The sequence below is a fragment of the Solanum stenotomum genome, chromosome 2, assembly GCF_019186545.1.
Source record: "Solanum stenotomum isolate F172 chromosome 2, ASM1918654v1, whole genome shotgun sequence".
In the NCBI taxonomy this organism is placed as follows: Eukaryota; Viridiplantae; Streptophyta; class Magnoliopsida; order Solanales; family Solanaceae; genus Solanum; species Solanum stenotomum.
Genome location: NC_064283.1, coordinates 70516431 through 70532808, shown reverse-complemented (window position 1 = coordinate 70532808; position 16378 = coordinate 70516431). Strand labels below are relative to the sequence as shown.

The window sequence follows — 16378 nt, the reverse complement described above, 5'->3', positions numbered from 1 at the left end:
AAATAACTTGTAAGGCATAACTGATATGTGACTTTTTAATAATTTTATAGTTTGTTATATAAAGAATGGAGTATTTGAAAGTGTTATCTGATGGTGGTGAGACATTGATTGATAACTTTCAAAATATTATAAGTCATTAAGTGCAATTGTAATGAATATATTATTAATATTCATATACAGTATTGTGTTAAGTGGTTCATTATTATTTTTAACTATATATTAAATATTGATATACTCGTTTTTTGTTTTGTTATAGTTATACGTTAGTTTGAACTCGTTGTCTTATCTTAAAATTTAGAATTCATAATTTTTAAATCGTTACACCAACTCTAATTTCATATGTATATTTGTTTCAAACTTTGAGAAACTTGTTTTAAGTTCCATTTTTATTCAATCAAGTACAAAAAGAAAATACATGCAAATTTCATTATAATGACAATGTTTGTATGAAAATGTCATGAATGTTATGATGAGTTATTGTTATATATGTATACTGACATTTAATATTAAGATTTCATTCAGCTATTATAAACAAAAATATGCACATAATTAGTTTAATAATTTTGTGTATGAAGAAAAAAGAATTCCTTCAATTTCGATTAAAGATTCTAGACATCTAAGCCTTTAGTACTCTAGCTTCTTCTTTTTTAAAAAAAATAGATCTTACATGACACAAATCTGAATTAATCGATTAATACATTCATATTCCATATGATTAATCCCCCCCAAAAAAAAATATCATAAGATGAAGCTTCCTTTTAACTAAGGTGAAATTCCACTCTAGTGTGAAAACATATAAAAATTCCACCTTTATGAAAACAAGAAGAAACAAACTTCTTATAATATGATATATAGTACCTAGGTAGTTGCCCTCAAGATGGGGATAATTGACCATAATTTGATTGTTGCGAACATTATTAATTTATTATGTCCCACATTTGGCTCATTTCCTGTAAGGCGACACATAATTTTTCCACACACAGTGAGATATGGATGTACTATATGTGATTGTCTCAAAATATTTGTCGTATTTTTCATTTGTATATCTGTTAAGAAAATATCAGTTAGAGGAGATATTTAATTATTCCATCCTTATTTATATTTTTGAAGATCATACTCTTTTTATTAAATATTTATTCTATTTATGTGTAATAATTGAGATATTTATACTCTTCAAAAATAATTACTACTATAAATAAAATGAGAAAAAAATAGGACGGTAGGAGTAATAATTAGTTTTCCCTTGAATTTTTAAAATAAAAAATATTTTGAGATAATTTTTAGAAAAATATATGGACAACAAGCACTGACTATGTTATTGAGCTTGTGAATTTTTTATTTTTTATTTTTTTGATAGAAGTGAAACAAAAACGTGTATTTGTTAGGGGAGAAGAAAATCATTTTCATAGAAAGATTTTCACCAAGAAAAGTGCTTTCTTTCACTTAATTATGGGTGGAAGTTATTTTTTTTATAATTATCTTAACTCTAAACTTTGTATTACTTGTATAGTTGTATTAATCAAAACTTAGATATAAATTTTTTTTATCTCTAATACTCTCTTCATTTTGCTAATCTTGTAATTGTTTTTAATACATTCACTTATAAAAAAAAAGTAATATATTTTTCACTAACTCATCTAATGATTTGGTTTTCTGCACGAGCAAGAAAAATGTGAAAATAACATCAATATATTTTGTCAAAATACATGGACCACAAATTACTAAAGAGGAAAAGTTGAATATTGAAAAACAAGACTAAGAAAAATAAAAGGAAAAAAATAGGAAATCTTCAATTCAATTGGAGAAAAAGCCATATAAGACATTTTAAAAATATATATTCGTGAATCGTGAGACAAATTTTGGGGTCAATTGTTATTTTTTACATATAAAAGAAACTTTGTAAAGTGTGAATTTGATCCGTAGGTCCATTAAATGGACTCCATTCTAATAATTAAAGCGAAGAGTTGATTTTGAACTAAAGCTATCATATTTCGAAACCAAATAAATAAAACGAAAACTCAAAGATCTACTCATAAGAGAAACCTACATTCTAATTTAAGTGAAATTCCACCTTTACCTATTAAAAGATATAAAAATTCCACCTGTATGAAAACAAGAAGAAAACAAACAATTTTTTAATTTTTAAAAAATAAGGAAATAAATATTTTTTTTAAAGAAAAAACAGATTTTAACCTGTATGGCTGTTACACAGGCTACATTATTCCCTAAGGCAATGATTTGAAAATATTCTTAAATTTATTTAATGAAAAAGTAATTATTATATTTTTAATATGGTACCACCATAAGATGTTATTTTTTTGTTGTTGACAAGTGAATACGCAATTTTTATTTTTGATTGTGCACAAGTAAATTTCACTTCAATGTAATAGTTTGGATCAAACAAATTTCATGTGTGACAAATTCGAGTATTCGACTAAGAAAACATATAAAAAAAAGTTAAACCTGAACCCTCCAATCTGAATAATCATCTACTCAACCAACTTGATCATCACAGTTATTTAAAAAAATGGTTTCTTCTCTTTGGGCTGATTTATTTTTATTCCATACACGTGAATTGACAATGATACTAGTGCAATTAAAATTAGAAACACATTTTTAAAAGAAGAACAGAAAGAAGCTTATTTAATTTATTTTATAATAAAACATGACATGCGTCAATATGTTAATATACACTTTCCATTATGGAATTCTTTTTCTAAAATTTGAAGTGGTTCTTGAGCTAATTTTCATTAGAATATTGAAGTTTATCGATAATTTTCTTTCTTTGTTTTCTAAGTTTGGTTACTAAGGTTTTTCCTCCAATGTTCTACTACATCTAAATATTTTTTTAATATTTCTAAAAAATAAATATGTCATATAAATTAAAATAGAGAAAATAATTATTTGCAATGATGTCCGTTTATAATCCAACAAATAAAGTATATTACATGATTCAAAAATTGACGATTCAGTGAATTAGATAAAATGGGGCAAGCGAAAATCAAATCAACTTTCTCTGTTTTTAGGCCAGCTTTGAATCCCGAACATTTTTTATCAATAGTTATTAAAATAAATAAATAATGAGAATTTTTATTATTATTATTATTATTATAATGATCAAATAAATAAAACCTGAGGGAGTGTGAAAATGACATCAATATATAGAATACAAGAAGTCAAGAGCCACAAGTAAAGTAAAGAGGAATAATTGAATTATTATTGCAAACAAAATTAGTCTAGATAGCAAATTTTTTTGGTCAATTTCTACTTGGTATGCCTTATTTCACACATGAATAATATCATCCCCATTCAATGTTTACTTCAAATTTTTCTTCTTATAAATAAAAATATTTCCTGCGTAAAAGTCTTATGGGGGTGTTTTATTTTAATCGTCTCATTTAATATATAATTATTTATAAAGAATCATGACCACAACTTCTCATTTGTTCTAGAGTCTTTCACCCTAATGGCCCGCTCGATTTCTCACGAGATCTGATTATTTATCTAGATTATATTTAAAAAAAATTTATTTACATATCAAATTTAAATAAAAAATAAATATAAGAAACTCATTAATTGTTTTTTAGAAAACAATTTTCTTTAATTTGTATCAAACACAACCCAATGTGCACAATTTTTGCCTGTTCTATGAAAATAAATTACGTATTAATTTTCTTTGAAAATACATAATTATTATGATAAAAAGTACAATAATTCTTTGTTATATAAATGTATATTATTTTAATTTCTTTAACCTTTTTCAAGTAGAAAAAATTAAGAAAATATTATTTGTCTTCTTATACTATGTCCCCGACATTAACATTATTTTATCTATTCAACTCTTTTTATATTCTCTTTCTTTAAATTTTTAATAAGTTAGAGTAGTACTCCATTAAAAATAAAAGTTAATAGACAAAAAGTGTTAAACACAATAATTTGTAATTTTCTTTCTTTTTCACTTTCAAATATTACAACGAACATATTAAAGTATGATATAAAATTCTTGAATCAGATTTTATCATTCTAACTTTATTATATTTATTTAACATTTATCGATTGAGAAAAACACTTTTTCCACCTAATAAGTGAAAATGACATCAAGCAAGCTATATTATACTATCAAAATGCAATGAACCACAAATAAAAAGGAATTCTGCAAAACAATTTAGGATTCTTTAAAACTTGATGTGAGACGAAGTCATTACATGTGTTCCTTTTTTATGATAGCAAATTATTAATATAAGAACATAAAAGAAACATGTTAATGTTTAATATCGATTAATCTAGATTCACATTAAAAATTATCTCACTTTGTGAGATATTATTATTATCAGTAAATATAATATAACAACAATTATATCATTATCATTAAATAATTACCGCAAAATTATTTATTTGCCACAACAGTATTACTACAGGTACTATTTATTGATTTCTCTTAACATATTTTTACTCTTACTTTCAAAATCTCAATAACACATGCACCTGACTCATTTTCAAGGGTTATTTTTTTTTTGTTGTATCCAATTGTGACGAGTAAAGTTTTAAATTTAGTGGAACTTTAATATGGATATTGAACACCGAATGAAAAATAAAAAACTCATACTTTCAAAATCTCAATAACACACGTGACTCATTTTCAAGGTCTTTTTTTTTTTTTTTATCCAATTGTGACGAGTAAAGTTCCTGTTTTAGTGGAATTTTTACTATGGGTATCGAAACCGAATGAAAAATAAAAAATTCTTACTTGCAAAATCTCAATAACACACGTGACTCATTTTCAAGGGTTATTTTTTGTTGTATCCAATTGTGACGAGTAAAGTTTCGAATTTAGTGGAACTTCAATATGGATATCAAACGAATGAAAAATAAAAAAAGAAAGTGGAAGTTTTCAACAAGTGGAATCGTCCAACATGCCAGTATTTCCTTTGTGGATGTAAAATCAGCTGTAAAAAAAGTATATATATATATATATATAATATTAAATGTTGGCCAATTCTCAAAGTACTAGTAAATAAGGAATAAGAGTAATAATAACAAGAAAACTTCAATGCTTGAAAATGGAAAAAAAAAAGTCCTATAGTGGTAGAAATGTTACCATCACCTTTAATTTTCCCCTATGTTCATATATAAAGTCCATGCTAGTTATTAATTATAAAGTCCATGTTAGTTATTAATTATGAGTGATTTGCCAAAATGACTTTCATAATTCATGGTTTTGAATTTTGGTCATAAAAATATATAGTTCATTGGACATCAATTCAATTTGTTTATGATGAAAAGAATTAGAAATATTTCAATACAGAGAATGTGCTCAATTAATCATAAATTTTGCAAAAAATTGCATGTGAAACTCCTGCCCATTGTGTTACTTATTGAATTAGTGCCAGAGTAATCAATAAATAATACGCCTTCTTTGTTTCAATTTATTTATTTAATTTTAAATTTAGCACTAAATTTAAGAAAATAGAGAATGCTTCTGAATTTTATAAACATAAATAAAGATATGATAATCTTTATCAAATTATGTATATTTGAAAATTTCAAAGATATGATTTATTAACGTGTTGTTTCAAGATATTTTGATTCCTTGCTTATAAACTATGATTTGTTTATTTTTATGTTTATGAGAAATAGAATAACTTAAATTGCATGTCCAAACAAATTCAAAGTATAATGAAAGATTTAAAAGAGCTTTTTAAAGTTCATGATATACTCAAATGAATTTATGCGGGAAGAAATAATAATCACACAAGTTATGGAAAACTTTAGAGCATTCTTCCATCATTAGCTTTAAACGATGAAGAAAAACTCGTTAATTCTTAAAATCTAAAAGATGTCACGTAAATTAATACCGATGAACTATAGTTTATGATCAAAGAATTTCTCATCCTTGTTAAGTTTCAACAAGCAATGCACCAACAGTCACATGTATAAAGACTTCAGCAAATACATACAACAATATGAATACCACAACTTTAGCTTACCTCANCCCCCCCCCCCCCCCCCCCCCCCCCCTCCCTCCTTTGAATTTTCTGAAAATTCCACATAAACACGGTTCCTTAATGTAACAAAGAACCTTAAAATTTGTAAGGACGAGTTGAAATTTTCTATTGTTTTATACTTTGTACAAAGTCCTCTTGAGTTTTGTAATGGACTAATTATTTTTGTGTACCCGCTATGACCAAACCCAGAAAAATTCTTGAGAACTTTTTGAAACCCTTTTTCTCAAGCTCCAACAAAGGTAAGCAAAAATTCTTGTGAGGGTACCCTTAATCTTGATTTTTTAATTTATTTTTTGTTGTTCTAATGGTGATTTTGGGTTTTTCTCTTGTTGTGAATTGACTAATCAAAAAAAGCGAAAAATGAGGAGGACTTAGAGAAAATTGCAGCACAAGAACAGAAGCAATTCCCTTTTGAAGTTCTTGTTTCTGCTACCAAAGATTTTCACCCAGATAACAAGCTTGGTGAAGGTGGATTTGGGCCTGTATTCAAGGTAAAAAATAAAAACAAACTGAAAATCAACAAAATTGAGTCTTCTTTGTGATTTGGGTGTTAACAAAAACTCAAGCTTTCTTGAAAAGATTGAGTCTTTTTGTGATTTGGGTGTTAACTGAAACTCAAGCTTTCTTGAAAAAATTGTGTCTTTTTGTGATTCTTGAAGAAAATGAATCTTTTTGTGATTTGAGTATGAACAAAACCTCAAGCTTTCTTGCAAAAATTGAGTCTTTTTGTGATTCTTGAAAAAAAAGAAGTCTTTTTGTGGTTTGGGTATGAACTGAAACTAAAGCTTTCTTGAAAAAATTGAATCTTTATGTGATTTGGTTATTGAACAGAAACTCAACATTTCTTGAAAAAATTGAGTCTTTTCTTATTTATAGGGGAAATTGAGTGATGGGAGGCAAATAGCTGTGAAGAAGCTTTCACATAGTTCAAGGCAGGGGATGAAGGAATTCAAGAATGAAGCTAAGTTGTTGGCTCGTGTACAACACAGAAATGTGGTGAATTTGTTAGGGTACTGTGTACATGGGGTAGAGAAGTTGCTTGTCTATGAGTATGTTGCTAATGAGAGCCTTGACAAAATCCTCTTCAGTAAGTTTTATTAGTTTTTATCTTCTTAGATCTACTAGCTTTTGTATGTTCTTTTAAAATGAAATAAAATGACATTCATTGAGAGGCGTAGCCAGAATTTTTAGTTTATGTGTTCTAGGTCATAATTGTGTTTGTTTACTGAGTTCTGGATAGATTATTCGTACTTATTAGATGAATTTTTTAATGCAATAACAAGGTTTGAGCCAAAGTTACCGGGATCTGCAGAACTAGTAGACACCTGTGGCTCTGCCCTTGTCTTCACTATCCAAAGATTAAAACAAATTGAACTGCAGATGGATGCTCTTGTCAGTCTTTTGAGGAGTGAGATACTGGAAATAGCCTTGGGATATGCATTTTCATTTTGCTATTGGGTCCAGAAATTTTTCTTTCAGTTACGTTGTCAGTAATCTAGTTCAATGATCTCTGTGTCAGTCCGTGAAACCACTAGGGATCGTCATATTGTTCTGTATTCGTGTGTTTTAGTTGCTAAACAAACTCTAAGCTCAAATGTTCCTTGAACTCCAGTGATGGACATAACGTTTATTGTTTTCTCGACATCCAGCAACAAACGTGTGGCTGTTCTTTCTGTTGTCTTTCTTCTTTTTTGATAACTTTGATGTTTGGACCAGCATGTGTGCACCTCAACTACTTCATGGAATACTTGCATCCTCCTATCAATACATGTATCATGTAAATCTGTTCACCAACGGTTAGACAGATGAAAAGAAATTACTTAGTTTGTTTTTTTGCCTTTGCTAGGATTCGTACCCCACCCATTGTGTTCATTCCAGTTTCATCAACCTTAGGCGGCCGCAGTACATTATTGAAACTTCTTCTGTCGGAAACAACCTCCCATTCCCCACTAAGGTACATCATACACTCCCTAGACACCACGTGTGGGATTACACTGGGTATGTTGTAGTAGTATTTGTAGATATTGAAACTCCTTGTACTTCTCAAGAATTCTGTAACCCTGAAAACATCATTCGACGACATTTGAGGACCTTAACTTCCTCGTGTAAAGTTAAACTTATCAGTAGAAGCAATTTGTGATTCCGAGCCCGAATATAATATAATTCTTCAAGCAAGCAATTTTTCTCATAGTGGTCTTAGCAAAACCAGACTCTTTACTTTATGAATCTTTTTAACCTTTCCGAGTTTTGAGCAAGAAGAAACATGTTTAGTAGTTTTAGAAGCTAGTACTGACTCTTATATTTTTGTATTAGAATCTGTTAACAGAGATGCACTCATCTGGAAGCAACGGCATGACATAATTGTTGGCATTGCTAGAGGGTTGCTATATCTTCATGAAGGTTCACATACTTGCATTATCCACCGTGACATAAAAGCTAGCAACATCCTACTTGATGACAAATGGGTGCCCAAGATTGCTGATTTTGGAATGGCTAGACTCTACCCTGAAGATAAAACACATGTTAACACCCGTGTAGCTGGTACCAAGTATGATTCTATTGAACCTTATAAACTGTGTTTAGTGATGACTATGTAGAAATTTCGTTATATTGCACAAGTACACTCACTCGATATTGCTAACAACTCTCTTTGATAATTTAACTTGGAAGCCAGTGGCTATATGGCGCCAGAGTACGTTATGCATGGACAACTATCAGTGAAGGCTGATGTATTCAGTTTCGGAGTTGTAATTCTGGAGCTCATAAGTGGCCAGAAGAATTCTACCTTTAACAGAGATCCTGATTCTCGAAGCCTTCTTGAATGGGTAAGAACTTGATTTCTCTGCGCTTTTCAGTCTTGATATTCCTTGAAATTTCTGGATTACAAGAAGAAGAATAACCTGTCAATGCCTTCTTTCCTGTTGAGTATAATAGGAGAGTCCTCGGAATCAATTCGAGCTTCCTATAAACATGTAACAGAAAAAATAATATAGCCATACTGTAGAACTTTTTAACTACTTGAAAAGTAAGATCGGACTACTTTTATCTATGTTGAGGGTGCAAAACATAATCAAATTGGTAGATGGAGGGAGAAGGACTTTACTTATAAGGTGTAGGTATACTCTTAATGGTGTGAGACCTTTGGGAGAAAACTGTGTGGCTGTGACCGTAAGTGGATAGTATCACACCATGTAAAGGTATTTTTTAGGCCAATTTAGCCTAAAAGTGGGTAGTAGTGCCAATTATTTGACGGATAGAGTATGGAGATGAAGGCATTGGGTGAGTTTGTTGCTAGTCGTTGGAAATGCACAAAGGAAAAAAACTATCAGTCTTGGTGACAGTGTTATAAAAAGCGAGGAAAAGTGCGCTTAAAGCGCGAGGCGAGGCGAAGCGCAGCCCCTGCGCTTTTATTTCCTGAAGCTAGGCGACATTGAAAAAGCGCTCGCTTCTACTGTAGAAGCGTGAAAAAGCGCGCTTAATTTGAAAAAGCACTAATTAGGGTTTTTTTTAAAAAAAAATTGTAAGTTTTTTTTTTTATATAATTTCTGAAATCCTTACGCGACTTCACATACCTCTTTCGCGACTTCAAATTTATTTTTTGGACTGCTGCGAGGCTGCGACTGCTGCTGTAAGTTCTCTTCTTCTCTTCTTCTTTGCGACTGCTCTGCGATGTTTTTTTCTATTTTTGGTTGCTGCCAGGCCACTGCTGTAAATTCTCTTCTTCTTCTCTGCGAGGCTGCTGCGACTGATCTGCTACTGTTTTTTTTTTTTGGTTGCTGCTGTGTGTTTTTCTATATTTTTATTGCTGCATTTTTTGTGATTTAATTATGTTTTTACTTTATATGTTATGACTTATGAGGATTATTGACTATCTATTTACTTCTAATCTAAGAATATATTATCTCTATTCAGTTATTTAATATATATATATTTTTTATACTAATATCGCTTTACTTAAAAAAAGTGTGCGCTTCGCTTCTCGCTTCTGTGAAGCAAGCCCTCGTTGCTTTTTTCCGCTTCTCGCTTCCCAAAACACTGCTTGGTGATTGGCCACACGGTACTAGGTCCGGGGACTGTGTCGTTCTCGAGTGAATCGTGATGCGACATGCAGGACTTATAGTTCGAGAGAATATTTGTGGAGTTGCGAACAAAGTCTCATATTGGTAGTTGAAGTAGAAAAATAGTTATATATAAGGTGTTGGGATGGTCTTACGGTGTGTGGGGTAAAAACGTGCATGCTTGGCCCGAAACAACAGTATCAAACCATGTTAAAAGTGTCTTTGAGTCGGGGTTAGCCTAACTTTGTACCAGATGGTGATCATGATTAAATGTTGTTATGGTTGCAGGCGTACAGGCTTTACAAGAAGGGTCGGAGCTGGGAGATTACGGACCCTGCACTGGCACAATCTGCTATCCCCGATGAGATAGCAATGTACATACAGATTGGCTTATTATGCACTCAATCGGATCCACGACTACGTCCAACCATGCAACAGGTTGTGGTGATGCTATCGAAGAGTCCTGGATCTCTTGATAGAGAACCAACTAGACCTGGATATCCCGGTTCAAGAATTAGATCTCACAGACCAGGTGGTGGTACGTCTCATACAGCTGGAACTTCGGGTGCATCCAATCCTTCTACATTCAGCTCCTCGTCTAGTAGCAACACTGTTAGTGCAACTGCAAGTTCGTCCACACCTACAAGACGGAGATCGGACCCTCATGGTAAACGTCCTGTGAGAGATTAGGCGCGGCATTGTTGGAGAATTTTTCTTATTCTTTTTGTGTATACATTCAATTTTTGTAGCATGTAAATTGGTTACAAATAGAGATCAATGAGTATGATGAATCTTAGTGACAGTTAACATGTTAAAGAAGTGTATGTAGTTACTCTCAGGAAATTAAACTACATTGCATAATACATAAATGCGTCCTTTAATTTGGCCTCATTTTACATTTATACCCTCTAACTTTTGGTATGTACAAGTAGACATGAGTTTTTCGTGACATAATATACATAGGACACTATGTAGGATGAAAATTGTCACGTTGGACACGTGTGTTTATTTGTTTAATTTTATATAAATTTAAGTGTATTTGTGCACATGCTAAGTTGGAGGCATAAATATAAGGTGAGGCCAAATTAGAAGGCATATTTATAGGGGGAATTCATAAATAGGTCCCTAAACTTGTTGGGTTTTTCCCCTCAGGAACCTCAACTACGCCATTTTCCTATTGAATCCTTGAACCACCCCTAATTTGTTCCTTTCAAGCACTGTGGGTTGATGTGGCACAAAATGTGATCTCACGTTGCTTAAGCGCGTGAAGACGTTTTGAAGGCGCTAATGTGGATTCATGAACCACCCACCAATGCTCTTTTTCTCCTTTTAACCCTAATTTCTCCCTTTTTTTCTCTTATTTCTCCTCTTTTCTTTCTCTTCATCATTAAGTTGGAGAAGTTCATCAGAATATATCTCTCCTTCATTGATTTCTTCTTAATCATCAAGTTTCAATGTCGAAGCTATTTTGTTCATCGATTTCTTCTTCTTCAAGTCAAAAGTGTTTTGGGGGAAAATGAAGGGGCTTTAGGTTTTTAGGTTTGGGAAATGATTATGTGGCGCTGACGTGAACATGGATTGAAGTTTGATTGATTGCAATTTCCATGTGGGAAAGGTGGATCTCACACGCACAATCAACAAAAAATATTTACGAAAGTTTTGTGCCAAATCAGCCCACAGTGTTTAAAAGGAATAAATTATGGGTGGTTCAAGGATTCAATAGGAAAATGGCGTAGTTGAGGTACCTGTGGGGAAAACCCCAACAAGTTTAGGAATATGTTTATGTGTTTGGCCCATATTTATATATTATGTCTTTACGAAAAAATGTCAACTTTATCATGTTTTGGTTTCATTGGCTGTTGTATACACTTGTATATCAAATCAAAGATGGAATAATCTGATTATAAAAATGAGTAATTTTGCCCAACAAAACTTAATAGATTGAGGGAGATACTTAGATAATTTTTAGTACTCTTTAATCGGTTGAATGGTTACGAAATTTGGGATACCTTAATTCAAGATAATAAAATAGTTAAAATGACAAAAAAAAAAACACTCTGTCAAACCTTTTTTATACGTTATTTTGAACAAATTTTACACTTATGAAAGATATTTTTGTAAACAGACAACTTATTTATAGAAATTATGTAATTCACATATTTTTAATACAACAAATCAAACATTCACTGGTTTGTAGATTATTACACAGTGGGGGGTTTATCCAGTGCGCACAAGGTGTACACCCAAAGGGCAGAGGCTGTGGAAAAGGTTGTAGCAATTGCGGGTTATCCTGGGATTCCAAAAAAATCAAACATTCACTAAAAAAATAATACATGGATAACTAATCCATCATAGTTAAGTTTCATTATAACTTGTCTTCAAAAGGACTCTCATATACTTTTAACATTATAAAAACTGACTCACATATATTTTTTTATCTAACGAAAGTGAAAAATATACACTAATGCCTTCAAATTTTTAGATCATTATATTTGAAAATTCATGTTAAGGCCTTATGCAAAATATTTTTTAGTGAAATATTTTCCATTTTTGAGAAACTAAAATATTTTTTAGTGAAATATTAGTTGTACAAAATTCAACTCTCTTAGTGGGACCGGTTTCCCAACTTTTGGGCGGTCCAATTATATTCATTTTTCGAAACATGTGGGCCCCACCTTTCCGCATTCTCATGTAACTGAAAATCTGCTGTCTGATAGGACACAAATATATCATGTTCCCTCACCATTTTCATTAAGAAACAATATTATAACTATTATAATTGTTGTCTTAATATAGATAGTAGAATTACTATTAATTATTTCATAAAATTATGTCATTAAAGATAAATAATTTAAATTTATCTATTTCTAAATAGAAAATATTTATTACTCTTTAATAAACAAAATTATCATATAAATAAAATATAAACAATATGTAAATTCATTAACTTAAAAAACTTACAAAACTATAAGAATTCTCGAATTGAAATTATTGAAATTATTTTTATGTGTTTTGATAAATCCAATAATTTCAAATTTCAAATAAGACATATATTAAGTTTTTTTTTTTCGATTCGATGCTTGATACTTCTATTAGAGCCAGACTAATATGTGGAATAGTGCATATTAAGTTGTGAAATAATGGTAATTTATATGTATAACGACAAGCACAGCCATGTCATCAATCCGCGTGAACTTATTTTCCTTTCATCTTAAATTAAATCTAAACCGTCCATATATACGTCTGAAATGAATCCCCAACTGTACGATCAATCTCCCAATGTTGATCTCATCCATTTAAATTCTCTTCTTCCACTCCCATTTTTTCTCAGATTTTGCTTTCTCTGTAACAAAAATGGCTACTGAAGAAGCAAGTTCAACTTTGCCTTCTTATCCTGATGTAAGTAACAATTTCTTCAGATTTTTTTTGCTAGTTTTGGTAATTTTTTTTTTTTTGACATTTTTGGTAATTTTTGTTTGTAGATGATAATGGAAGCTATAGATGCGTTGAATGAAGAAGAAGGGTCGAATAAATCAGCAATATGGAGGCAAATTGAAGGGACTCATGGTACACTACCACCAGCGCATGGTACACTCCTTGCACATCACTTGAACCAAATGAAGCAAGCTGGGCAGTTAGTTATGTTGAAGAATAATTACATGAAGCCAAACCCAAACGCGCCGCCGCGCCGTGGGAGAGGCCGTCCGCCGAAGCCGAAAGCTTCGGTTCCGGTTCCGGATGGGTATCCTAGACCACGTGGAAGGCCACCGAAGGAGCGTGTTCCATACGCGCCGATTACGGTACCTATGAAGAAGACGACGACTGAAAGTAGTTCTGGTGGAAGTGGGAAGAAACGTGGAAGGCCAAGGAAGTATCCGATGACGGAGGAGACGCCGGTGGCGGTGAAGCCAATTGGTACTCCGAGAGGAAGAGGAAGGCCGCCGAAGGTGAAAACTCCGGTAGCTGCAACTGTAGGGGCTTAATTGAAGAAAGACAAATTAGTTTAGGGACTTGTATGGCAAAATATGCTAACTGTTGTTTTCTCTTTTTATCTGTTTTGAATTTAATGTTTAGTCCATGTAGTTCTGTTTAATTACATTTGTAGGAAGAATTGTGTGACTGGTGAGTGATTTTTATGTTGTAATTGGGCCAATGTAAATCCAAATTGAGGGCTTTTATTTTTTTTAAAAAGTTCAGTATTATTCTGTTTTATATTCCTTTTTTTTTAAAATATTTTATATTTTACTTTTTACTTTTTTAATTGTATTGGCTAATAGTTTAAAAAAAGCAAAGCTGTCCAAAGGCTTTTTATATGTTTTATTCAAAAGTGGGACTTCTCATTGGTAAAAGGATATAAAGAAAATAAAATGGAAAAAAAGATACTTTCTCTTTTTAGTTCTCTTATTTATATGTAGAGTGAACACTTTTATCCCTCAACTTAGGATAAATGAATATGTTCTTTATCCCTCAATATGGAGACCAAATATATGAGTGTTGTGTTTGAGTAATGCTTGTTATTGGGTTCGTTTGATAGAGTGTATAATAATAGTACTGAATAAAATATATTAGTAATGTTGAAATTAGTTGTGTTAAGCTATTTGCTTAGCCATTGATTTATTAAGGGATTATTTGGTAAAGTGTATAATACATAGCCTAAAAATCCTACCAATAAAAGATTAAATAAGGTCACAATTAATACATAATTTTGTGTTTATCTATTAGCAAACCAAACATCTCTTTCATTGTACTACCCAAACTCCTGTATTTGCATCTACACAACTTATTGAGATATAGTTTGTTTTTTTATTTCCGTCCGATTACTTTGAATTTGCACCGCGTGGGTTTAATTTTAGGGAGAAAGCGCTCTTTATCAAGAATTTTTTTCAATAACCATGACTCGAACCCTCTCAATCTTTGATAATGATTTTGATAACAAATTGTTTGTTGTACAAGTATTAAAATGGTGATCAAACTTAATTGTTGCTAATTTCAAATTCATGGTGCTTTCTTTTTTTATGCATTGATATAGCTTTAGTAACTTCTTGAAAACTCAATCCCAAGAAAATATTTAAATTACCATAGATCTTTATTCTTGAATATTTATGCATGCTTTCCAAAGTATATTTTGTATCTTGAATCATTTGAACAATTTGTATCTTTGATCGTATTTTTTTCATAACCAAAACTCTCTTAATCTGAATTGTGATGCATAAATTGAAGAGTAAATTTTAGGTTTAGCAAACATAAAAATCATATTTATATGTTATAGCTATAGTTTGCGTAATTGCGCTCCTTAACAAGTTTTATGTTCGCTATTAATCTGTATATTTCAGTAATCATTCCAATTGTAAAGGTATATATTTGAAATCTGTATACAAATAAGAAACCGACTTGGCTGTAAGTTGTATAAGTATATGTTTTTTTGTTGTGATTTTTAGTCGTATATGTATATGTGTATTATATGTATTTAAATATAAATTTGTATATGTATATGCAACTGTATTTTTGTATACAGATAGATTTGTAGACAGATCTCTCTCTCGCTTTATACAAATACAAATTATACATTGTATTTTGTATAATTTGTGTTTGTACAAAGCGAGAAAGAGAGAAAGACAAAAGAGAAGTGGCAGTGGAAGATTTGTATTGTATAATTATAAGTGTATAGGACAAAGAGATATGTATATGTATGTACAGTTTTCTCTCGTTTTATACAAGAACAAACACAATTTATACATTTGTGTTTGTATAAAGTGGGAGAGGCGAAGGAGAGTGACGAGCGAAATTTCTGGAGAGTGGCGATCAAGATTTCTGGGGAAAGAGACGAATGACAAAGTTTTTGCTACGAAATATAATTAAATGAAATTGTGGTTATAGCATTTATTTTAAATTAATAGTTTGTTATTTCATACAATTTTCCCTAAATTGAAACAGATAAAGTAGTAAACTAGATGGCCCAGAAGCATTGGGCCGTAAGTTTCTCTTTTCTTGGTCAATGATTGGCCCAATTGAATCTAGGCTCAGCAGCAGCAGTCCATTCCAAACAAGCCCAATTCAGTTTCTAGCTTATTTTTCCCCCATACGGGGACTAATTACATTCTATTCCGGAAGTTTCCCCAATTATAAAAATCTTAAATTTTTCATTGCTCTTGGATACATTCTTTGGTTATCCGATTTATTGGAAATGATACATTATTTAATGGGAGAGATGTATCCGAGAGGGAATCCAAGAAATTTTTGTAATTTTTTTAAATGATAGGAAATTTTAGAGATTATGAAATCCTAAATTGTTTATTTATATAATCTTTCGATAAA

At 31.1% G+C, this 16378-nt stretch overlaps 2 protein-coding genes across 2 annotated transcripts; both read left to right on the top strand.

Moving 5' to 3' along the window:
• The first annotated feature begins 6086 nt into the window (after nucleotides 1-6086).
• LOC125857198 (cysteine-rich receptor-like protein kinase 43) lies at nucleotides 6087-10947 on the top strand. The gene is made up of 6 exons (XM_049536887.1): nucleotides 6087-6244; nucleotides 6360-6496; nucleotides 6882-7092; nucleotides 8319-8553; nucleotides 8680-8830; nucleotides 10352-10947. The coding sequence occupies exons 1-6, from the start codon at nucleotides 6181-6183 to the stop codon at nucleotides 10751-10753; spliced, it is 1200 nt and encodes a 399-aa protein (XP_049392844.1). The 5' UTR covers nucleotides 6087-6180; the 3' UTR covers nucleotides 10754-10947.
• Nucleotides 10948-13343: 2396 nt separating this feature from the next.
• On the top strand, nucleotides 13344-14267 carry LOC125857216 (HMG-Y-related protein A). The gene is made up of 2 exons (XM_049536910.1): nucleotides 13344-13462; nucleotides 13546-14267. The coding sequence occupies exons 1-2, from the start codon at nucleotides 13418-13420 to the stop codon at nucleotides 14044-14046; spliced, it is 546 nt and encodes a 181-aa protein (XP_049392867.1). The 5' UTR covers nucleotides 13344-13417; the 3' UTR covers nucleotides 14047-14267.
• Nucleotides 14268-16378: the final 2111 nt, after the last annotated feature.